The sequence below is a fragment of the Cervus elaphus genome, chromosome 25 (assembly GCF_910594005.1).
Source record: "Cervus elaphus chromosome 25, mCerEla1.1, whole genome shotgun sequence".
In the NCBI taxonomy this organism is placed as follows: domain Eukaryota; kingdom Metazoa; phylum Chordata; class Mammalia; order Artiodactyla; family Cervidae; genus Cervus; species Cervus elaphus.
In genome coordinates this window covers 5,846,777-5,871,064 of record NC_057839.1, presented here as the reverse complement: position 1 = coordinate 5,871,064, position 24,288 = coordinate 5,846,777, and the positions used below count along the sequence as shown (strand labels likewise).

Here is a 24,288-nt window from a genome sequence, read left to right as displayed (position 1 = left end):
CACAGAGTCCAAAAGTCTGTTCTGTACATCTGTGTCTCTTTTTCTGTTTTGCATATAGGGTTAGCGTTACCATCTTTTTAAATTCCATATATATGCGTTAGTATACTGTATTGGTCTTTATCTTTCTGACTTACTTCACTCTGTATAATGGGCTCCAGTTTCATCCATCTCATTAGAACTGATTCAAATGAATTCTTTTTAACAGCTGAGTAATATTCCATGGTGTATATGTACCACAGCTTCCTTATCCATTCGTCTGCTGATGGGCATCTAGGTTGCTTCCATGTCCTGGCTATTGTAAACAGTGCTGTGATGAACATCGGGGTGCACATGTCTCGTTCAATTCTGGTTTCCTCGGTGTGTATGCCCAGGAGTGGGATTGCTGGGTCATATGGCAGTTCTATTTCCAGTTTTTTAAGGAATCTCCACACTGTTCTCCATAGCGGCTGTACTAGTTTGCATTCCCACCAACAGTGTAGGAGGGTTCCCTTTTCTCCACACCCTCTCCAGCATTTATTGCTTGTAGACTTTTGGATATTCTTAAACAAAGATCTAGCAACAGTGGACCCCAACCTGGCCCCCATTACAGTATGGCAGCGATGAGCTTAGACAGAGCTGCTTCCCGTTTGCCCTAGTCCTTATAACCTACCTGCCTAATGTCCAGAATAAAGTACCATTTCCCCTTGCCCTGGGTTATTGTTTTTCCTACCAAGCTTGCTTCTCTCATCTGCATTTCTCTGCTGGCCTCTTCAGCCTTTGAGCCTGCAGCATCTCTTCTTAATTCTTAGGAGATGTCAACTCTACCATTCTTGTTGTCTGTCCATACCAGAAAAATTACAAAGCAGTGTATGCAATTGACCCTACCCCACATGTGACATGGGAAAGGGGAGCTCAGTGTTGTATGCAACTCAGGAACTCACCAGCTCATTGCTGGTCTTTGGGGAAGGAGAAATGAGTCAGATATGCTCACAATAGTGAACAATGCTAACAAGAACCACCATCTCTGGTGTGCCGGGGACTGCACTTTGTGCTTGCCATTTTATTTCACTGAGTCTTCACAATCACTTCTTGAGGTTGATGCTATTATTTGGCTTCCCCCATTTCCCTCTGAAAATTGCGGCACAGAGAAGTTAAGTTGCCCAATTTCACACAGCTGGTATGTAACAAAGTTGGGATTCAAAAGTGTTATTTTGACTCCAGAGTCTGAGTCTTGATTCCTATAAATTCTGCCTTTAGAGTGAAAGAATTGTCTGTGGTTGCAAACTTTTGAGGGATTAAACTTAGGAAGAAGAGCCACAGCAGAATGATTGTTCTACCGGGACTCCAGAATAGACTTGGATCCCTCTGAGTTCCCAGGCTCACACAGGAAGCCATGGAAACAGGAACAAAGACTCTCTGTCAGAGGATCCTGCCCTCGGGAGAATTCTGGCCTTGAAGTTGTCTAGGTTGTCCGGGCTGACTAAGTTGTCTGGGAGTACAGGCTGCTGGCAGGAGGGCCTGAAACTCTATAACAGATAACAAGAACAGCGGTAGAGGTTGGGGAGGAAGGAGGGAAGTTTATTTTGCAAGAACCTGTCACTTCTGTTGGCTTTTCTCACTTTAAATTTAGAACTGTGGACCTGTGTAACCTCCGTGGTTTAAAGATAAAGCAGACCCTCTAGTTCTCGACACGGGGGTGGAAGGCCATGGGTCTGCTGAGGTCTATCAGACAGCTGGCCACATGCTCTACATGCTCCCACCCAAGTTTAATTTGGGGTTTCTTCCTGTGGCAAATAGGAAACTGATTTCTTGCTAAGTGCAAATAGAGTCACATTTGCCAGAACAAACAGAGTGTAGACAATTCTTAATGGGGGCAGATGAGACCTCATAGGAGAAAACTGACCAAAGTGTCCATATAGCCTGGTGAGGACTCTGTGATTCAGGACCTCTGTGTCCCCACTTTCCAGGGACGGCCCTGAGGTTTGCCTGCTGTGCCAGTGTATTATTAATGTGCCCGTTCTACTTCCAGAAACTTCCAGCTTGGTCAGTAACATACCTGATCACGCTCCAATGGATAAGCATTGACATGGATACACTACGTGTAGAACAGACAGCCAGCGGGAAGCTGCTGCGTAACACCGGGGGCGCAGCTCCATGCTTGGTGACCGAGGGGACGGCACAGGGGGGGTGGAGAGGAGGTTCAAAAGGAGGGGATACACGTGTACACACAGCCAATTCACCTTGCTGTAGAACAGAAACCAACACAGCATCATAAAGCAGTTATCCTCAAACAATCTCTGTGAATAAACGTTTCAGAATAAATACTTGGTATCATGTTATAGGCATATCTCATTTTATTGTGCTTTGTAGATATTGCATTTTTTAAATTGAGGGTTTGTGGCAACCCTGTGTTGAGCAAATCTAACGGCACCATCTTCCCAACAGCATTTGTTCACTTCATGTCTCTGTATCGTATTTCGGGAGTTCTCATATTTCAAAGCTTGATTATGCTTGTTATGGTGATCTGGGCTCTTATAATGACACGCTGCAGTCTCAGGTTAGCATTTTTAGCAATAAAACATTTCTAAATTAAAGTATGTACATTCTTTCTTTTTAAACATAAGGTTATTGCACACTTAATAGACTACAGTTTAAATGTAAACATAACTTTTATATGCACCAGGAAACCAAAAATATCACGCAACTTGCTTTATTGTGAAATTTAATTTATTGTGGTGGCCTGAAACCAAACCTGCAATATCTCTGAGGTCTGCCTGCATTTGTCTTTTTTGTTTTGATTCCAAAGAGAAACAGAGAAAATTAATCAGTGACTGAGAGCATCATAGAAAGTTAGAGCTGAAAAGAAGCTCTAGAAATTTTCTGGAGAAAGGGAACAAACCTGTGACATCTGTATTTATATGCCAGACACAGTTCATGCACGAGACATGAGCAATTTCATTTGTCACACAATTGCCCAGAGAGATGCTAAGCATCATCAGCTTCTTTTAAAGATGAGGAAACTTCATTAAGGGCTCAAGGTCAGACACCCAGTTGATGGTATGCCTATGATTAGAATCTAAGCCTGGAATTCTCCATCTCTGGACCCCACAATCTCTTCCTTACCCCAGGCTGCCTCTTTTTCTTCCCCTTGACATTTTGGGGACAAATGAAAGAGGAAGGGCATTTGCACCCTGGAAGAGTTACGGATTTGTTGCTATTGTTGTGCAAGGATCTGAATGTTCTTGTCCCCCAAAGCTGACATGTTGAAACCCTAACCCTCAGTGTGCTGGTATTAGGAGGTGGTGCTGTTAGGAGAGGCTTAGATCAAAGCCTCTTGCAAATAGGATTAGTGCCCTGATAAAAGAGACCCTAGAGAGTTCCCTCTCCCCTTCTACCACACGAGGACACAGTGAGCATGTGTTATGAGCCGGGAAGGGGGCTCTTGTCAGAACACAACCATGCCGGCGCCTTGATCTTGAACTTCCAGGCCCGAGAACTGTGAGAGAACATTTCTGTTATTTTAAGCCACCCAGTCTGCAGTGTTTGTTTCAGCAGCCTGAACTAAGGCAGGTTGCAAGCACAGAACCCAACTTTGTGCTATCTGAGCAACAGGGTAGTTTATTAGAAGGATACAGGGTAAATCATATTGTTCAAAAGGATGGTTTAAGAACCAGACTTGAATACAAAGATGCCAGACAACTCCAGGAGTCTCCACAGCAGAGGGACATAGATTTCTTCAGGGTCTCAGGGTAAAATGAATGAGGGCTGGTCATTCTCTTCCTTACTTTACTTCTCTCCTGGGCCCCCATCCCATCTCCACTCAGCCTGAGCCAACCAAGCCTGTCATCCTAAGTGAGTGTCCCCTTACTTGTAGGGCACAGTCAGGGGATTCAGTGAGCGTCAGCCGCTAACCTGGCATCAGCATCGCTAAACTTGTTTGTTTGTTTGTTTAATTAGAGAAAAGTGTAGGTACCCCAAGAATCATTATTTATTTCTTTTTAAAGATCTGATGAAATGAGAGCTTACCATAAAAATAATAAAACTGAGAAGGAAATTAGGTTGTTTCTGTGCCTTGTAACATTTTGAAATAACAAGAGGAATTATGGCTGATAAAATTATATTATCGCTTATTATCAGGAAGCAACATCAGGACATTTTGTGGACAGTAGGAGCGTTAACATATGTCAAGGAGCTGTATACCTTAAACTATACAGATATGTCAAATGTATCTCAATAAAACCGGAAGATATAATGAAAAACAAAAAACACCCCCTAAAACATCTTACCAATGTTGTAAGATACCAATACAACCTATGCAAGGTTAAACATTTCCTCCCATGTAACAATGTTTCTCATGAAATTCAACATCAAATAATTTTTGATTCAACACTAACAATTTTTGGCATCTCTCTCTTCATAATATGGAAGAACAAATCCTTTGAGATTTTCAAGTTAATTTGAGATCAAAATTATATTTAGGGTTTGTATTGGAGAAGGCAAAACACCAAAAATTGTCAAAATGACAAAATATTTGAGAACTCAAAGACAAAAGATCCTTTCTTTCATAGCCTGAAGAATATGGTTGGTACAAATTGTTCTAGGGCTTCCCAGGTCACTCAGGAGTTAAGAATCTTCCTGCCAATGAAGGAAATGCAGAAGACACAGATTCCAACCTTGGGTCGAGAAGATCCCCTGGAGTAGGAAATGGCAACCCACTCCAGTATTCTTGCCTGGGAAATCTCATGGACAGAGAAGCCTGGTGGTCTATAGTTCACAGGGTGGCAAAGAACTAAGTGACTGAACACACACGCACACACAAACTCTTCTAGATAAACACTGGTTATTCACCAAGTAAAATTTCCATCTTTGGAAACAACATCTCTCAGTGGAAAGAGTTGTAGCATCAGACAGGTTTGGTTTCAAATCCTTCTAGTTATCTGTGAGGCCTTGGACAAGCATTTGCTCTTTCTTACAATTTGCAAAATGGGCATTTATGCCCCCATTTTCTATTTACAAAGAGCAGTCACATAGATCACATGGTATTATAGAAGAAGTTTCTAGAATTTCTTTTCTCCAAACCCTTGAGGTTTCACAGAAGGGTTAGATAGACAAATTACCTCTTTGCTCCAAAACCCTGATGCACTCCTTCTAAGGGATCCGTTGTCTCTAGGAACACGTCATGGGAAACGCTGACCTTCACCCATAGGAAGGGGTAAAGGACTGAAGAGGCCAAACAAGGTGCCTCTCCTATTTGGAGGGTGCACTCTGGGTCAAAAATCCCGAAGGTCAGATATAAACTGGTGGTCAGGGCACTGATATGATCAAGGAAGCCAACATCAGGGGGTCCAGAAACAGCATGGTGGCCACAAGCACCAGGACTACACTGAGGCAGGAACATCCAGAGTGAAAGCCAACAGCCAAGAGACTTGTCAAGACTGGGGAGACAAGTTGTGAGAGAATAGACAGAAATCTGCCCGGCCCTGAGTTGACACTCCCCCTCCATACTGACTCGCCATGGAAACTTGGGCAAGTGAATTCTGGTCTCTCAGGGTCTATAAATTTGTTCTCTACTTACTCATAGGTCTTTGGTGAGGATGAAATGTGCTGAGAGCTATAACAGATTTGACCTATGCTGGGCTGCTGGGCTTGTTGGCTGCAAATCTTCTCTTCATCTTAGAGGAAGGTGGAGCTTCCCAGGTAGCACTAGTGGTCAAGAACTCCCCTGCCAATGCAAGAGACGGAAGAGTAGGTTCGATTTCTGGGTTGGGCAGATCCCTTGGAGGAGGACATGGCAACCCACTCCAGTATTTTTTCCTGGAGAATCCTCATGGACAGAGGAGCCTGGCAGGCTACAGTCCATGGGGTCACGAAGGGTTGGACACAGCTGAAGCGACTGAGCACGTAGGGGTGGGTATGCTCTTCCAGGGCCCACAGCTCTCCCTGGGAGGGTGGGCTAGAGTGGGCCACAGTCCCTGTTGCTGGGCTTCGGGTAGCACTGTTTTTGCTTTTCTGACACGCATCTACCCCCCTCCATTGCCTTTCTCCAGCTTGCCTGGGGAAGGGGAGGAGGGGGGTCAAGGTTTTTTCTCCTCTATCAAGCTGAGAAGCCTGCCTTCCCCTCTCTGCCCACAGCCCACCCACCCTTGCGGGCACTCGGGGAGTTTCCCTTCACGGCAGAGCTATCTGGGGATAGGCTGCCCAAAGTGAAATATAGGGCAAATGAGGAAGACAGGCTTGACAGGAAGTCCAAATAAGCACTTCCTCACACCCACCTTCCACATTCTGACGCACCTCAGCCAAAACAGCCGAGAAAGAGACACAGAGAGAGGATTGAAAAATACACAATTTTTGAAAAGAGTGAAATTGTCAGCTCTGAGGAAGTGGAAACTATTGCTCCTCATTACCTCACAAGCACCAACTGGTTCATGCTTTCCTGCTGCACCTCCCGGGATGGGTGGTGACTCTGTCCAGGCAGGGGTGGACAGAGCGCAGGGCGGCCTGGAGAAGGGCTGCCCTGGGGCTCCAGCCTCCAGGAGCGTGGGGAGCGCGGGGCAGGCCTGCCCCTCCCGGCACCCGCGCCCCAGGCGGCCCCTCTGCTAGTGGACGGCTGCGCGGTGCCCGGGGCGGCCAGCTCACCAACGGCCAGGGCCCCGTCCTGTGCCCGCGTTGGAACCTCCTGTGTGGGTGGAGCCCTCAGTATCCAGAGGGGTTCCACACAGAGGGTGCCTCCAGTGCCGGCCTCGGAGAGCAGAGGGGAGAATGGGCCCCTCCCTGGGAGCTGACAGCTACAGCTCTTCTTCCCACTGTAGACAAACATGGACAGGCCCCAAGGAAAACTTCCAGGGGCGATTCGCCTTGGCCTCATGGGACCCATGGAGCCGTAACATGTTGATGGAGGTGAAGCTGGGGTGAACTCCTGTGAGGACTTCCTCTCCATGGCCCGCATGCCCCGAGGGGCCACCCTCTCTGGGCCACAGGCCCCCATGTTGTCTCTTTTCCCCAGCCAATACCCTCTGTCCAAATCACATCCGAATAAGCATGTCCTCCCTTCCACGTTCCAGCTCCGTGGGTCCCTCTCCTAAAAACGTCAACACGGGCTCTCCATCATGGTCTCTACGCTTCCATTCTGCCCTGGTGCCCAAGCGACAGCTCCTATCCCTGCCCACCCCCGCCCCCTGAGGTCGCAACCCACAAGCCTCTTCTAGCAAATTGCGCTTTTCTCACTTCTAAAATTAGCTGTGAAGAAAGGCAGTTATCTCCTCATCTAATTCTTCTGTGGGTTAGTAGGGAAAAGAGCTTCAAGTCTGGCCAGGGCGGGGTGGGTTTGGGGGCACATTAGGAGGTCCTCCCCCCACTCTGGGTTGCAGTGTGAACCACTCCATAGCCACTTTTTGTCTCTAAGACCTAAAAATCTGACATGTTGCTCCCTGCAAGATTTGCTTTCTTGTCCATAGGCTCTGTTGGATGTACATTAAGATCCCTACCCCAAGAACCCCGATCCCCATGTACTAATATGAATTGCTGTTATTGTGCACAGACCATTCACCATCACCCTAACCTGGAGAAAGAGACTGCAAAGCCTTAGAAGTCCTCCATAACCTTTCAGTTTGAGCAAAACCCCTCATGAGTTCTGTGTTTCCCTCTGGCTGGAGGAGAGAGAGATGGGAGAGGGTGTCCACCCCCCAAGCCACGGCTCTGTATCACCTAGGCTTACCTGCGCCCTGTTCTCTGCCTTGCTTCATGCTTGAAGTCAAGCCCGCTGTGAGCTGGCCCCGGCCTGCCTCGCCCCGGCATCTCCTCTGCTCTCATGACTGCCCATTTTATAGTGTGGAACTTGGGGCCAGGCCAAGTGAGCTGAACTGCCCCAGGTTACTCTCGTCTTCCTGCTATCCCGAGCCTCTCTTGGGGTCCAACTAGCCCCGCCCCTGGAACTTCTGGAATTCTCCAGCCAGGGACAGGAGCTGTGAAACTCCTGAGTGTTGGGAAATCACCGAGGGCTGGGGAAGTGGAAAGGCTCCAGCCTGAAGCAACCCACTTCCCCTTGCGCCACCTGCGCTCCTGGCCCAGCTGCCCTTTTTGGGGAAAGGGTTTGTGACCCTGCCGGAAGGGGGCATTGAAGACCTGCCTCGGAGAAAGTGCTGTGTCCTCTTCTTAACCAGCCCTGGTCACCAGCCTCGCCTGCTTTTCGTGGAAGGCAGACAGATAGAGAGGAGGCTGCATAGGCTCTGGAGACCCAGCCGGGTTTGAACCTCCGTTCCACCTTGTGCAATTTATGGAACATCTCGGAGTCCCAGGGTGGTACAGAGGTCAGGAGCAGGGGCTCTGGACTCAGAGAGAGTTGCAGACAAGACATGCTGCACCACCTACTTGCTGGGTGCAAGGGCAGCAAGAAGCCTCCCTGAGCTTGAGTTTTCTCTTTTGTGAGCAAGAGTGGTAACAGTGCCCACGATTAGTGCAGAGTCCTCAGGCTACTCCTTGGCACAGTGATTCTTGGTGATTCCCGTTGTCATCACTGTCATCCAGATTTCTTAATTGCTATGTCTCTCTTTTACATGAGTCTAGAGGTTGTCCCGGAGCAGGCAATGGCACCCCACTCCAGTACTCTTGCCTGGAAAATCCCATGGACGGAGGAGTCTGGTAGGCTGCAGTCCATGGGGTCGCTAAGAGTCGGACACGACTGAGCGACTTCACTTTCATTTTTCACTTTCATGCATTGGAGAAGGAAATGGCAACCCACTCTAGTGTTCTTGCCTGGAGAATTCCAGGGACGGGGGAGCCTGGTGGGCTGCCGTCTATGGGGTCACACAGAGTCGGACACGACTGAAGTGACTTAGCAGAGATCGTCCATCTTGGCCACATTCATAGGATAATTATTCCAAAAGAACCTCATGCTTAGCTGTAAGTTAATTCCAACTTCTGCTTTTCTGTAGATTTGGATTCTTGTGAGTATGGGTAAACATCATTTTAAAAATTGCTTCTCTTTCTGAGGATGATCTTGAATGTTCCTTTCCACAGAAGTGCACAGGTGTGGCATGTTTTGTTTGCTCATGAAGCATAGCCCAACACACACACACTCCATACCATGCCACATCACATCACACAGGGGTTCAGAATGCCTTCCCTCAGCTGCCTCTTCCAAGGCCCTGCTTAAATCCCAGGTAATTCCGTGATATCTTCTTTAACTTCTTTATGTGGAAGCCACTTATCTCTCTTCCTCTCTTTTCAGAAGGGCTTTTTATCACTTGCTGCTCTTCTGGGGATATAAAAAGTGAAGGCACCTCTCCCGTTCATGGTGGAAATTTCGATCAGCAGGCCATGTTTATGGGGCACACTCAGCCGCAGAGAGCACTGAGGTTCCTGCGCTGTAAGACGTGCTTGGCCTGGACTGTCTCAGCTGATGCCTCTGGCGCCCTTGGAGGTGAAGATGACCTTAGCTCAGATTCATGGACCACGTCCAGAAAGGTGCTTAGTCCGGGATAAAGGGCAGATCTCATTTACGTGAAGACCTGGCGAGGCTGGTGCATAACAATGAGATTGTGTATAAGATGGAAACTGCATGGCCAAAGCGATCTTTGAAAAAGCTTAAGGAAGGCATCACTTCAGGGGCCAGCTCAGTAAATGCAACAGACTCAGACAGTCTGTGTGTGTCTGTGGAGCACTAGATTGAGTGGTGAACTCGTGTTTGGATCCTGTGGTGTTACACAGATAGATATGTTTGCTTTTGACACTGGGTTCACCCTCAGTCAAGGAGATGCTCAGCTATGAGAAGTGCACAGGGTCTGAGGAACCGACAGAGAACTCAGACTCCCATCTCCTGTCTCCAGGGCTCTGCTCTTTAGATAGAAATGTGGCTGAATAAATAGCAGATAGAATGTCTAGAGGGAACAACAGTGACTAGACTATATGGCAACATCAGTAGCAATTGTTATTTTTTTCCTTTCTTAAGTTTGTCTAGTTAAACGCATCTAAAGTTTTATGTGCATATGAAGCAATTTTTCTGTTCCTGTTTTATACATATGGAAACTGAGCTTCCTAGAGTTTAAGTCCTTGCCTGAGGTTGCCCAGCAAGGAAACAGGTATATCTGAAATGAAGCCTGGGGATTGTCCTGCTGGTCCAGTGGTTAAGACTTCATGCTCGCAAAGCAGGGGGCCCAGGTTCAATCCCTGGTCAGGGAACTAGATCCCACATGCCGCACCCAAAGATCCTGTGTGTTGCAAGTTAAGACCTGGTGCCGCCAAATAAACAAATGAAGAAGAAGATGAAAGAAAGAAATGAAGCCCAGGTCTTCCCAGTGGTGCTCCAGTTCTGGACCCCAGCTCACTCACTCAGAGGATCCACTTGTGGTAACTATAAGGGGCAGCTAGAGAAGCTCAACTTTACACTTTTGAGAGAAACTGAGCGGCGGTTGGAGAGCACTAAAGGTCATGTTCCTTCCCCTTCACTGATGTGGGAGATTGTCTGTCTTTTAGGTGAACCGTCAAATTAGATTTTTCATCTGCAAACACCCACCCAGGCAGGAATGTGGGTTAAACATATGGATGCCAGGGATTTCAAAGGAAACCTACTTGGGTGTCTAAGTTCCCTTCATCGCTCCTCCTACTGGGCTGGGGTGGATGGGGCCCAGTGGGGAATTGCCAGCCTGCAGCTCTTTCTGCCTCTTGAGTCCCCAGAGCCGAGCTTCCTTGTTTACTTATTTAGGGCCCAGCAGAGGAAGTGGTAAAGGAAACTTGCTGAGTCGTTTTCTGAGAAGAGACCATATTTGTTCGCAGAGGAAGCTGTTGCTTTCTGGGATCTGGCTGCAACAGAAAGGACATCAGCTCCAACTAGGCTTTCCCAGAGGGTACCCGGGAGTTGGAAGAGCTGAAGACACCTCCACACTCTGGATTTGGGGTTCTCTGTCCATGGGTGCAGCGCCCGTGCTCAGCTGGTGAGCTTCATCCTGAGCGAGCAGCCATGGCATTCAAGAACGTGCCCTTTCGCTCTGAGGTCCTGAGTTGGGACCCTGACACCCTTGCAGACTATTTCAAAAAGGTGAGCCCTGCTCTTCGGGGGCTGGGAGGCTGGGCAAAGGGAGTGCAGGCAGAATGCGAGAGGCGTGAAAGACAGCGGGGAGCTTCCAGCCTCTCTGAGGGAGCAGCACTGAGCTCTCTGGCAGTATGTTCTGGGGAGAAGGGAACCTCTCAAGGGGCAAGTCCTACTACATGCTAGGATTGAGTCTGTCCTCTTCAAGCATGGTTGCGTCTAACTCACTCCGGGATTGCTATCCTACTGGCTCAGCTGCAAAATAAGCTCAAGGAAGCTAACTGGACCCAAGCCCCAGGGACTGCATGTGATGGAGGCAGGATTCCGGTCACACCTGTCCAGTTTCAACATGCCCTGAGACTCAGACTGCTATAACTGCTAGTGAGATCAAGGCTTCGTGCTCGAAAGGGAAATATGGAGTCTTGCGGGGTAGGAGAGAGGAAAGGAAGGGTGGAAGACTATGATGAATGATGCTGGAGATGGCGTCTGAGCGAGTCATTGCTTGTGACTTTGAAAGTCACAAGTGACTTCAACCACTTACCTAGAACAGAGTCTCATGGGAACTTCATGAGGGTCTTAGGATGCAGGCTGGGAAATGACATGAGCCTCAGGTTATAGCTAGGGAAACTGAGTACCCTGAAAAGGAAAAGATTTGCCGGGAAGGGTCAGGGGCCAAGCTTGTGGCAGAACTGAGACCAGAGTGTTGCTGTCCTGCCTTCTCGTCTTGAAGGAGCTCAAGAATCCTTGTATTTGGTCATCTGCTGGGGGGGCCATAGGTCACAGGCTTGCCTGGGCAGATCCCAAGCCACATGACCCTCTCTGACTATCCAAGGGATACGATGTCTCATGAGGGACCACTGAGCTCTTAACACTCCCATTTCTGGAGGCTGGCATCCAATTCAGTGGATACTCCAGAATATCACAAAGATACGGTTTTAAGTCATGACCTTCGATGTTTTTCCTGGTATGGGGTAGACTCCCTGTAACACATACCCAAACCCGGGGTCTACATGTGCCAAAGCATTTAGTGTCACAACTGTTCTCCCCTAAGAAAAATGTGAAAATGCTGAATTGGGTGTGGCACGATAGAGGCACAGCCCACAGATCCTGTATTTGCTGCTTGTTGTGCATCTCGTTTCTGTTATTTTTCGCTCACTGGAACTCATAATAAACTTAGATTTCAGCACAGCGGGTGCAAAGATCGTTGAGACAGCCGACTTTTGAAAGAGTCAAAAGTATTTATTCTAAATACTTTTCTTAAATGTAGACCAAATAACTGAGGGCCACAGTGAAATTTACTAAGATGCTATAAAGTGGCATATTAGATCAATAAAGAAAGGAGAAAAGAATTGAGAATTAGCAAGGGCACACTTGGGGACAGGCTGATGGGCCAGAGGTCCAGTCTCCAATCTGGGAAGGAGAATTGCACAACCCGGGGCAGCAACTGAAGAATCCAAGGGCAAAGTTCCATTTAGGACAGGGAGATGGCCTACAGCTCAGGATGATTCATGTAGATGCTCTCTGCCTGAATTGGGGGAAGAGAGAATTTTCTTCTTACAGACCCTAGACTCCAGATCACGTCCACAGAAACTGAACAGGTTCCCTTCCCAGCATGAAGGCAGGAACAAGGAGACTGAAGGGTGTTTGTGACCTAGGAAGTTCCAGCCCTTCTACAGACTCAGATAGACACCCTTCAAATACTGAGCATCTCACCTCCCCCAGAGAGAAAATGCTAAGTGAACTGACCGTGGAGTCCTTTGGGGACGGATCTTAGCCACCAAAGTCCTACTGGCAGAGGCAATTTTTCTTTCTTTCTTTTTTTATAAATCAAGGAATGTGTCATGTTTCTGATTTAGGCATGCCATTTTCTTTTTCTTCCTTTTAATTTTTTATTTCTTTATTTGACTGTGCTGGGTTTTAGTTGTGGCGTGCAGGATCTGCGTTGTGACATGCTGGATCTCTCAGTTGTGGCATGAACCCAAGCCCCCGATATTTGGAGTCAGCCACTGGACCCCCAGGGAAATCCCAGCAGGTTTACTTTCTAATGAAGCACTGGGGCCAGGGCCCCCTTGGAGGCACCTCCCCAACCAGCTCTGGAGTCAGCCATACCTTGGCTTGAATCCCGACTCTGCCACCTGCTAGCTTGGTGACCCTCCCTTACTTACTACACCTCTCTGTGCCTTGGCTTCCTCATCGGTAAATCAGAGATACTAACAGTGACTAACTCATGGGATTGTTGGGATAAATAAAGGAAATACATGTGTGAGGCCTCCAGCAGAGAGGGGGGCCGATTCGTGTTCGAGCTTCCCTTTCTCCTACTCTGTTCACTGGACCCTGGCTGGGGGCTCCCTGCAGACCAGCGGGCTTTTGTGTCTTACGATCTCAGACACGTGCAGCTCATCCTTTGTCTGGAACTTAAGCCCTTGAGGACTGAGGTCATGTTTTCTATTTCTTTAAGTCCTCTAATTCCTTTTGACTTAGCAGAAAGGGATCCTTGGACCATGCATTGGAGAAGACTCTGGATCAGAGCCATGAGATCTAATCCTCACTGTGCCCCCAACTCACTGTGTGACCTTCAGCCAGTCCCTTCCACTCTCTGGGCCTTAGTTGTCCTATCCACAACACCAGGTACCTGCTCAGAGCAGTACCAACCAGAGCTTGTCACTCATAAGAATCTTCTGGGTATACGCTAAAAAGACAGGGCTTCCCTGGGAGCTCAGTCGGTAAAGGATCTGCCTGCAATGCAGGGGACATGGGTTCGATCCCTGGGTCAGGAAGATCCCCTGGAGAAGGGAATCCTCCGGATTTTCCAGTATTCTTGCCTGGAAAATCCCATGGACGGAGGAGCCTGGTGAGCTATAGTCCATAAGGTCACAAAGAGTAGGATACTACTGAAGCGACTGAGCATGCGTGCATGCATGCTAAAAGGACAGAGGTCTTACCCCTAGGCCTAGATATTACTGACTCAGAATCAAACTTCCAGGCAGGCCCCAGTCTGCAGGACTGTCTGTCTGTCTAGAGTCCGAGTCAGCAATCTGCAAAATCAGAGATTCAGCTGATAATGCTGATGGTGAAATTGATGAATTAAAGGCAGTTGAATATTCCAAGAACAATTTCACTCAGTTGCAATATGGATAAAACGGGTGTTTGGGGCTATGCAGAAGCTGATTTCTTCCCAAGGACCACTAAATAATTTTTTCAGAGCTTTCTAATATTCACCCTACTCTGTCACACCGTGAGGTTCACAACAATTGCACTTACTCTTTCGATTTCTTGGCCATAAGGAAAGGTTATGATTTTAAGTTTGCACAAAAAGAAGGCCTCCACAAACTGTGAAATCCATACTTATGAGGAGAAGCTGAGATTCTCAAGGACAAACATTTTACCTTAAATTCTCTAGCTACTAACCTCAAATTTAGAGATATTTCAAAGGTAAATGCTTAGACTGTTGAGGACTAGGTCAAACAGACACCTGCTTCAACTGTCAATTGATGTGACTCTAGGAAAGCAACAGGTTCTAAAAATGATCATTCCCGTTGAGGCTGTAATTCTATTCTGAGACTCTAACTTTGACTATTTAAAATAGAAGAAAAAACTTTGTGCAAAAGAATATCTATGATGTTTTTCGATCTTGTAGGTTAAGCTTCTGTTAAGTCTGTTCACTTACCGTTTGAAAGTTTTACTGTTAGTAACTAAAAGAAGAACATTCCTGATAGAGATATTAAAGCCTTGATCCGAAGTCCAGGTGTCACCTCTGTCACCTGCCTATCTATGGAACCTTATATAAGTTACTTGACTCTGTGCCTTTGACTCTCCATTTGAAACATGTGAAGCTTAAATGATTAAAATTGGTTTAAACACTTAGAATGGTGCCTACCATGCAGCAAGTGTTCAGTAATTATTAGAAGTTTCAATTATCACTGTTACAGCAGCAGTTTTGGGAAGAAATTAAATGTTCAGCAATAGAGCAAATTAAAATAATGTTCAAAATCTCTTTGTAATAACATGGGGCAGTGCCTTTATTTTTCAAGAGAAAAAGTCAAGATAAGGAGATCGATTATGAATGATAACATTGATTATGTTTAGAAAGGTGCTTTGGAAAAACCACTGAAGGAGACACATTGCCATGTTCACCAAGGTTGTCTTTGGGTGACCAGATGATGGATACTATTTATTTTCTTCTTTCAATTCTTTTCTGTTTGCTGGAGGAGCGTATGGCCAGCCCTTTGCAGCCCTAACAGCATTCTTTCTGTACGGGTTGGCCTCAAAGCCTTCGACAGGCAATTTCTCCATTTTAAAGTCCCAAGAGGTTAGTTAGTGAAAGCAGGGCTGATGTAAGGATAGGGCCCCTGTGATAGACAGGGAGGGGAGCGGGGAGCCTGGCTAGCCACAAGTACCACAAATTGCTGAGCTCCTGGGGCAGGCAAGGAAGGGGAACCAATGGCATGAACCTGACTGCGCTGAAAGCATCTCCTGTCCTCTTTTTCAGCTAAACTACAAGGACTGTGAAAAGGTCGTGAGGAAACATCACATTGATGGGCCACGTTTTCTGGTGAGTGCTGGCTGCTAGTTCAACACATTATGACCAATACTATTCTGTAACTTTAACCAATGGCTGCAGAGCCATTGGTCTACCCTGCCTCAGGCTGCTCAGGGGCAATGCCTGTCTTCAGGATCCCGTACAACCCAAGGCCTTCTTCAGGGTTTTGTATGAGCACCTCTCCCATCACCTCTCAGGATCCTCCTATTTAGAATACCTCCCAGATCTTTCACTGACACTAAGGTACATTCTGAAGTCCAAGTGGAAGTGGGAATCAAATTACAGTTAACACACACACACACCCCTCTTGAAAATCTATTCAAATAGCACTCATACTCTGAGGCCAAGGGGAAAAACAGCCACGTGGGAGAATGGAAGATTCTCTTTTCTTATTTGTCACTCTAGGGAACATACTCACTGACTAGAATAAAGGTAGAATCACCCTCCTTATTTCAATTATGTCCCTCTTTCTCTTTACTAAATTCACATCATTGGTTTTGTGCCAATTAACACACATGTGCTATGGCTTTCTCCACTCCTTTATGTTGCAAAAACCTTCCAGTGTAATACTGCGATGCAGCTCCATATTAAGGACTAAGCCGTTACAGGGAAGGGGCTGCTGCTCCAATTGGGGTTTGAGCCACTAGGCAGCGGCCGGGAGGCGGTCTGAGCATTTCCCCTGGAATGACACTTCTGCCAATGGGTAATGGAGACCCTGACTGCACCGATCCAACCCTTTTGGTTGTGTTTCTTCATTGTTCAAAAACGAAGCAGGAACAAGCCTTCAAAGGTCTCATGGGGTCAGTGTTCTCAATTTGGATTTGGACTCAGTAGATAAGTCAAACTGTTTCCTTGCAAGACCTGGTCAGCAGAAGCGAGGAAACTGGGCTATGAGGTTTCAGGGATGGAAGGGGCCATAGAGGGTAGTTTTCCACCCAGTACACCAATCCATTTCCTGTATTGCATCTCTGCTACCAATAGCTTCTTGAATTCCTTTACTGATAGTCAGCTCACTACCATACACAGTCATCTGTTCCTTTCTGGGCAGTACTTAAGTCTCACACTGAGACCAAATTTATGCCCCCTTTGCTTTCATGCGCCATATAAGAGAGCTTCATTCACTGTTCAACATAAATCATTCAGTCATTCACCCTGCCATTCACTTAACAAGGACTTTCCTGGGCTCCTTTTATATGCCAGACCATGCCATGTGCTGGGAATGTAGAGATGATTAAGATGTGATTTCTGCCTCCCAGAAGTTTGTTTTATAGCAGAAAGTTATCTCCAGGAAGGCTCTAACCACCACTTCAATTGCAATTAGCGAAACATGTACAGAAATGTGATGGGATTTATTCTGTCACACACCTAGTAACTGGACTAAAGCACACATTTAATTTAATTTAACACCGCTTGAGTTTTTAACAATGCTACTTCTCTGCACTGGGCTTTAAGCCAATAGACTTTGAGCATTTAATTGTTATTCTTCTTGCAACTTATGGCTAAATCTGAATATTTAATTCTTTTAGCTTTTAGCTAAAAGATGCTTTCAGAACTGAGAACTGAGACTTCTCAGGGCTAAATCAAAAGGGAGTAAGACTGCTTTCTTAATGGTCCTGGTCGTGGCCCTGGGTGACCTCTAATAAGCCCATGCCCTCTCTGAACTTCTTGTTCCTTCCTCTGGAACGGAGCACACTGGACTGAGTGATGGGGTGACAGTCTAGCCCAGCTCTGGGGGGGTCCCCCCACCCCCTCTTGTGAGCTTCAGGCCTATTGAGACAGGGTTGTTGCCTTGGTTGAGGAGCTTTGCCTTCTCTACCCTGATATCTGGGATGTGCCAGGTCCTCAGAGAATACTGCTTACTCTCATTACTGTGTGAACAACAGGAAGTAGAAAGAGGGGCTCAAGGAGCCAGGGGAGTAGGGAGCAGAGCCCAGCCCTGCCCTGGCAGCTTCTGCTAAAACCGCCTTCCACGCCAGATGCTCTGGGTATGATCTGGGCGTTGCCCGGAGCTCTCAGCTGCCACCCTTCCCAGCGTTACGACGCCCCAGGCCATTCTGCTGTAAAGGCGGAAATGGAGGGCCCCAGCCGTCTTTACCCTCCACCCCTCCGTTTCTCTCCATTCTCTCCCTTTCTCCGTCCTTTCCTCCCTCCCGCCCTGCCTTCCTTTTCCTTCCTTCAGTGCAGGAGCGAGCAGCTCCCTTGGATCTGTTCTGCCAGCATTTTGTTTTCCACTGAGGACTCTGGTGAGGGCATGGGGGTTCTATGCTCCCAAAAGGCTAAAGTAGAGGAGGCCACGTGCTTGGAAGCTGTGTCAGTTAGAAAGGTGTGTGGCTGCATGAAAGAGAAACTGAACCACAGTGGCTTACCCAAAGAGGGGCTTATCTTTCTCAAGTGACAAGAAGTCTAGAGGTGGGCACTCGGGGCTAGAGAGATGCTAAAGGAGGTCATCAAGAACTCAGGCCTCACCGAGCCAATGGAAGCTCTCTGTGGCTTCTGTCCTAATGGCTATAAGATGGCCACTCCATCTCTAGGTATTACATCTGCCTTCCAAGCAGGAGGAAGAAGGGAGGGCAAAGAGTGAAAAATGCAAAGTGCCTGGGGATTGCATCCCCTTTATTTTCAGGGGTACTTTCCCGAAAGCTTTATTCAGTTAGACTTCAGATTATATCTCACTGGCCACAGTGGAGTCCCATGACCTTGGTCACATGCAAGAGAATCTAGGGTGTTAAATATTTTGAACTGGACACATTTACTGCCTTGAACAAAATCCAGATCCCATCAGTAAGGGAGCAAGAGAGTAGATATTGGGTAGGCAAGCGACAGTGTCTGCTACAACGCCTCTCCAGGCCGGGTCCAGTTCTCAGCTTTTCTTGCTCTCTTGTCCCTCTTAAGGACACACTCAGCACATAATCATATTCCTGTAAAGCCACTAGTCTAACTCCAAGTCATTGTACAAGTAACTCAGAGTTTCCAGACTTTGCTCAAGGTCTTTGAAGAAGGTAGAGGAGGGGGTTTTACACTGTTACATCACATAGAAAAATTCTCCAAACATCGTGTTTGTGTGTGCCCAACTGCTCAGTCATGTCTGACTCTTTGTGACCCCGCGGACTGTAGCCTGCTAGGCTCCTTTGTCGGTGGGATTCTCCAGGTAAAAATACTGGAGTTGGTAGCCATTTCCTCCTTCAGGGGATCTTCCCAACCCAGGGATCAAACTGGCGTCTCCTGGAATGCAGGCAGATTCTTTACAGCTTGAGCCATTGGGGAAACCCAAACAGGTTTACCATCTTCCATCTTTCCTTCCAATTCCTATCCCTGTTTCAAAGGCCTTTCTCTGTATTTCTAGTCACACTCACATGCTTACTTTTCATTCACCTGCTTCCTGAAATTCCCTCAGCTTATGTCTTTGACTCAACAGAAGAGAAGGCAACGGCCCCCCTGCCTGGTTCTCAGCATCTATCCCTCTGGCCACTCCCAGGAAGCCCTCCAATCCTCATGCCACACTGCTAACTTAAGTCTTGGTATCCTCCGTGAGAAAGGGGTGGTTCCAGGGGACAGAATGCCATGGCTCAGTGATGCTAAAAAAAAAAAAAGAAGTTAAGAAGTTTGATGAAAGTCTTGATTGTCTCAGGACTCTTGCCAAACCCTCCTTCCCAGCTCTGTCGCAAGGTCTGATATGGGGGCTGGGTCAGACTCCGTTCCTAAGAGCTGGAGTGGATGAGGCCATAAGCACATTTTAAGATGCCCCAGCCCCAGTGCCAGCTGGGCTTAATGGGAAGTTTGCCCAGCTCATCTCAGAAGGCAGCCAAAATCCTGCCAGGCAGCTCCCAGCCCAGAGCGGAAGAAGAAGCAAAGACACTAACTAACCTCCAACAGTCAGCCAGACCCCAGGACAGAGCTCCCCACCCCGGGACAGAAATTGCCCACCTAAGCCCCATTCATCACTCTTCAAAGGTCTGTCAGGCCCTGAGCCAAGCACAGGACACACTTCCTCTCGTTCAGTCCTCACGGCCCCTGAAACGGAGCTGTCCATATCGTAAGGTTCCCGCTATACAGACAAGGAAGCTAAGGCTTAGAGAGACTGAGTGTCTGTCCCAAGTCAGGGACTGCTAAGTGAGGGAACCAAGATTCTACAGCAGCCTGTCCGACTCCAGTGCTCCCTCCGACCACTGGGCCCCCAGCCTCAACTAGACCGTTAAAGGGCTCCCTACTTGGCCTCAGCTTTGGTTCTGTGGAGCATGTGCCACCCTCTTGGCTTCCCTCTTCTCTCTCCCTCCCCTCCTCCCTTCCAACACAGGCCACTAGGGCTCCAAAGGGCATAGATGTGGTAGGAGGAAGCTCGCAGGAAGGAAATAGCTCATGAAAGCCATAGAGCCGGGTCCTAGCCCCAGCTCCATTGCCTGCAAGCTGAAATCCCCTTACACCCCCGGGCCCCACTTTCTCACTAAAATGAAACAATGCTACATCACAGGGCTGATGCAAGGATTAATCAAGGTGTTGTAAGGAGGCAGAGTCAGTTCTTTACAAACATGAGTCTCTTTCTCCTTTCCCCTCTCAGTTCCCTCAAGACAGCCTCTTTTTGCTTCCTTGCATCTAGAGAATTCTACCAACACCTCAGGTGAAGGAGGCAGCTGGGCTGGGACGAGGCCACGGAGCACGGACTCCTCCAGGCCGGCTGCTCACCGCCGTCTCACATGGCGACCGAGGGCCTGAGGTCTGGGGTGGGGGGCTAGCGTGGCCATGCCCAATGAAATCTGAGTTTTGGGCTCCCTGTGACCCGACCTGGCCGTCCAGGGCCTGCGGGCTCCGGTGCCCCATCTGGAAGCTGCCTATTCGGTCAGGTGGATGGGGCCTCCTCTTGCGCTGGCTGCAGTCCCACTGTCCCCTGTCATTTCACATCTGAGGGCTCACCTGGCCTGGAGCCCTCCTGTGGTTTGTAACGACCGCTGTCTCCATTTCAGAGCCTGGCAGAGAACGACATCCAGAAGTTCCCTAAGCTGCGCGTGCCGTGAGTACTGGCCCGAGGACTGCGGTGGGACGGGGAGCAGACTGGGGAGTTGAGCTACTTTTCTGTCACTGTCAGCTTAGAATGGGAAAGCAATCAGGAAGAAAGAAGGCGAGAGCAGTGTTCGGGGAAGAGAAGCTCCATAATGTGTTGAGAAAAAGAAGTAACGGTTCTGGTCCGGCTGGTGTTTGGCTGCTCTTGCCAAAGATAAGCCTGATTCTGGACCGTGTTTTCATTTCCTCTCTCCCCAGTGGGGTGGGTTGGCTTTTGAAAATAGCACCAGAATCAAGAGATCTGAGGTTTCATCATGGTTTTCATTGCCAACCCAGTAATTTCTTCAGGTTTTTGGACCTCGGTAAAATGAGAGCATTGGACCAGATGAGTCTGGTAGTGGACTCCCTTTGGTCTGTCAATAATGACTATTTGGGGTGGCTGCCACGGGCATCGTGTTGAGAAGAATTCTGAGGAAAGGGGGACCATTTCTGAGGTCTGATGTGGCTGCTAAAATGTGAAGTTTCGGTGTACACATTGTGCCATGTTTTCTGCCCTTCTAGCAGAAGTCCCACACTCGGATGCTTGCAGGAGCCAAAATGAAATGTGTGAATGGGTCAGGCTGAAAAATACAGAGTCCAATCATTTTACCACATTTGAATAAAGCCTGAATATAGAGAAATATTTTTCTGCTGTAAGAAAAACAATAGGGTCTTAGTTGCAGCACTCAGGATCTTTCTTACATCAGCTGGGATATTTCGCTGTGGTGCGTGGATTCCCCAGTTGTAGTGCGCGGATTCCCTAGTTGTGGTGCGCGGATTCCCTAGTTGTGGTGCGCGGATTCCCGAGTTGTGGTGCGCGGATTCCCGAGTTGTGGTGCGCGGATTCCCTAGCTGTGGTGCATGGGCTCATTCGCAGCACTGTACGGACTTGGTTGCCCTGAGGCATGTGGGATCCCCAATCAGGGATCAAACCTGCCTCCCCTGTATTGCAAGACAGATTCTTAACCACTGTACCTCCAGGGAAGTCTCAATGCCTAATCTTTAAATTTATCAAGTAGCTAGAAATACAAGTTTTATGCAATATATCTCAATTTTTAAATGTTGTTAAAATATTTTTTAATATTTTGAATGCCAAAGTAAGCACCTTTATGGGCTAGATTTCGTGTGGGGGCCCCTAGTCTGAGACCTCCACTCCAGACACCCTCTGGGGTCCTTTCTCTTGCTCTAAACGTCTTAGGGCTCACAAGGATGAAAGGGAAGTAGGTCAGTGAAATAGGAGGTAAACAGCTTTGTGAGTAGGTAGAGCTGCCAGAGTAGCTCAAATAAGAAAAATATGACTCTCAGGGTTCCCTCATCTGGAAGGGTGAAGAAAAAGAAGGGAATAAGGATTTGCCTTTGGTACTGCCTGTCTCCAGGGGCCACTATTGTTGAAGAATAATTGATTTTAAAAGATTTTTTCCTAGTCCAAAATGGCTATTTAAATCTGAGTTAAATTAAAAGCTCAGGGACTTCCCTGTGGCCCAGTGATCTAACACTCCATGCTTCTGATGCACAGGGCCTGGGTTCCATCCCTGGTCAGGGGACGAGAACCTGTATGCTACAACCAGGGGTTCCACGCTGCACCTAAAAAGCCCACCTGCCACACTAAAAGATCTCGCATGCCACAACTACGAACCAGTGCAGCCAAATAACTAAAAATAAAGATTTAAAAAATAAAAAACATTCAGCCCCTCAGAGGCACTAGCCACATTTCAAGGGCTCAATAGCTAGATACAGTGATGACGATTATATTGGACATTATAGATGTGATGCCCTAGGAAAAGGCCACAGTTCTAGGTCAAGGAGAGAACTTAACATATAGCAGTGAGAACTGGTGGCTGGTGGGCCAGAGTCAGCCTGTAGACACGTTAAGCTGGATCCACACAGTGTTTTAAAATCAAGAAGTGGCATCAGGAAAGACTTTGGGGAAGAAGGGAACTTAACTTGGATCTTGAAATATATTGAGAGTGGTCAGATGAAAAATGATTGAAAGACTTTCTAGAAATGGGGACTATATTGCAAAGGCATGACACCAGTGTGTTTACTGGAACTGCAAGTAGGTCAGAGCATTGAGGTGTATACGTGGGGGAGTGAGCAGTAAAAAGACCACAGTAACTAGTTATAATTGTGAAGGATGCTTTGAGCTGTTATGAACCTGAGAGTGTTGGTGAAATGAGTTCACCAGGGGGAACACTGAGGTAAAACCTGCAATGCTGACTCTCTCCAGGGTGTGTAAAAGATGATGGAGAGGAGGACTCAGCTGGAGGCATGGAGCCTGGTTAGGAATGATGGCTATGATCTCACTATGAGACGGCAGCTTCTCCCAGGGCTGTGGCTAGGAAGATGCTGGAAGGAGGGAATTCAATCAGAGCAGTAAAAGGAAGCAGTAGAAGGAAGGAGATGAGGAAGGCACTTTCAACTGGGAGGATCATTTTTTTAATCTTAAGGCTGAGCTGAGCTGATGTCTGCAGTTCAACGTGAGGTGAAGGTGGGATATTTCTTCAGTTATTTAAAAACTAAAACAACAACTTGGCCTGCAGTAAAAATCCCACTCCAGTGTGTTTGCCCCCCAAGGCAAGTCACGAGGGCTATCCATGGAGCATGAAAGGTGAACTGGTGGGGAAGGCATCCAGGGAAGGTCTGGCAGCCCTGATCAGGTGATTCTGAGTGTGAGCATTGGTATAAAAAGTACCAATTTTCAGCTATACCTCTGTGAGCTCTGTGCCTGGGATAAGTCCTAGAGTACTCTGAGTTTCCAAGTGTATAAAATGAAGGAATGGGTTACATGAACTTCATTAGCACGTTCTTTTAAAAAGATATTATTTCAGATCTCAACAGGCAGACAGGAGAGCTTAGTGAGCAAAATGCAGGCTCTGAGATCAGACTAGTTGAGACCCAATTCTCCCATTCATTAGCTATGAGTCCTTGGACAAGTTATTACAGTTCCCTGAGCCTCAGCTTCCTCATCTGTAAAATGGGGACAATAACAGACCCTGTCTCACAGAACCAGTGAGAGAGTTAAAAGAAATAACGGAGATATAATAAAATGTACTGAAGAGGCATTAACTACTCCAGCCATTTAATGCAAAATCCCAATGAGCACCATTTCAAATTTTTACCAATGATTTTATCCTACTAACTGGGGAGGATGAAAGAATAGAAAGGCATGGGCTTTGGAGCGAGGCAAAGCCAGGTTCTAAAGCAGGCTCTGCCTCCTACCAGCTGTGGGACTCAGGCAAGTCATTTCAAGTCTGAGCCTCAGCTTCCTCATCTAGAGGAGAGGAAAGAAGGAACTCAGAGGGAGCAGTGTGTAGGGGTACGTGGGTAAGTGGGAGGCAGTCCACATAAGCTGCCTGTGTGTATAGATATTCAGGGCTCATTTGTTCCATTACTTTGTACACAGGTCCACTTGCCCTAGACCATTTCCCTAAAGGGCTATAGAAAAGAAATTGTGTTTATGTACAGTAGACCAAAACAAGATTACACTCCTCTGAATATCTCAATTTCCTTAAATTTGCTTTAAAAAGTCAGTACTAAATGGATTTTGTAAGAAGGCAGTTTCTGGTGGGAAAGTGTTCTCTGTCTGCAGACATAAGACTGTCTCAGGCATAGTTTCCCCCAGAGACCTCACAGAGAATGTGACGGAGGAGAGTTTTAAAATAAAACAATGTAACATCCTTTTAGAGGACCGAGCCTAGCACCTATGGTAGAA

At 47.4% G+C, this 24,288-nt stretch overlaps 1 protein-coding gene and 1 long non-coding RNA gene across 5 annotated transcripts in view; one reads left to right on the top strand and one right to left on the bottom strand.

Annotated features, from left to right (window-relative positions):
* Positions 1 to 415: 415 nt before the first annotated feature.
* Positions 416 to 7,820, bottom strand: LOC122683722. The gene is made up of 4 exons (XR_006337796.1): positions 7,694 to 7,820; positions 5,555 to 5,701; positions 2,036 to 2,223; positions 416 to 1,505 (listed from the first exon to the last, which is right to left on the bottom strand). It is a non-coding gene; the product is annotated as an uncharacterized LOC122683722 (long non-coding RNA).
* A 2,804-nt stretch (positions 7,821 to 10,624) lies between these two features.
* Positions 10,625 to 24,288, top strand: part of LCP2 (lymphocyte cytosolic protein 2) — a 47,898-nt gene continuing 34,234 nt past the window's right edge. For 2 of the 4 annotated variants that reach the window (XM_043887370.1, XM_043887369.1), the window contains exons 1-3: positions 10,625 to 11,011; positions 15,492 to 15,554; positions 20,501 to 20,547. In XM_043887370.1, coding sequence (XP_043743305.1) covers positions 10,934 to 11,011; positions 15,492 to 15,554; positions 20,501 to 20,547 — 188 coding nt within the window. In that variant the 5' untranslated portion in view covers positions 10,625 to 10,933. The remainder of the gene's footprint in view (positions 11,012 to 15,491; positions 15,555 to 20,500; positions 20,548 to 24,288) is intronic. The other 2 variants (XM_043887372.1, XM_043887371.1) reach the window with 1 other exon arrangement.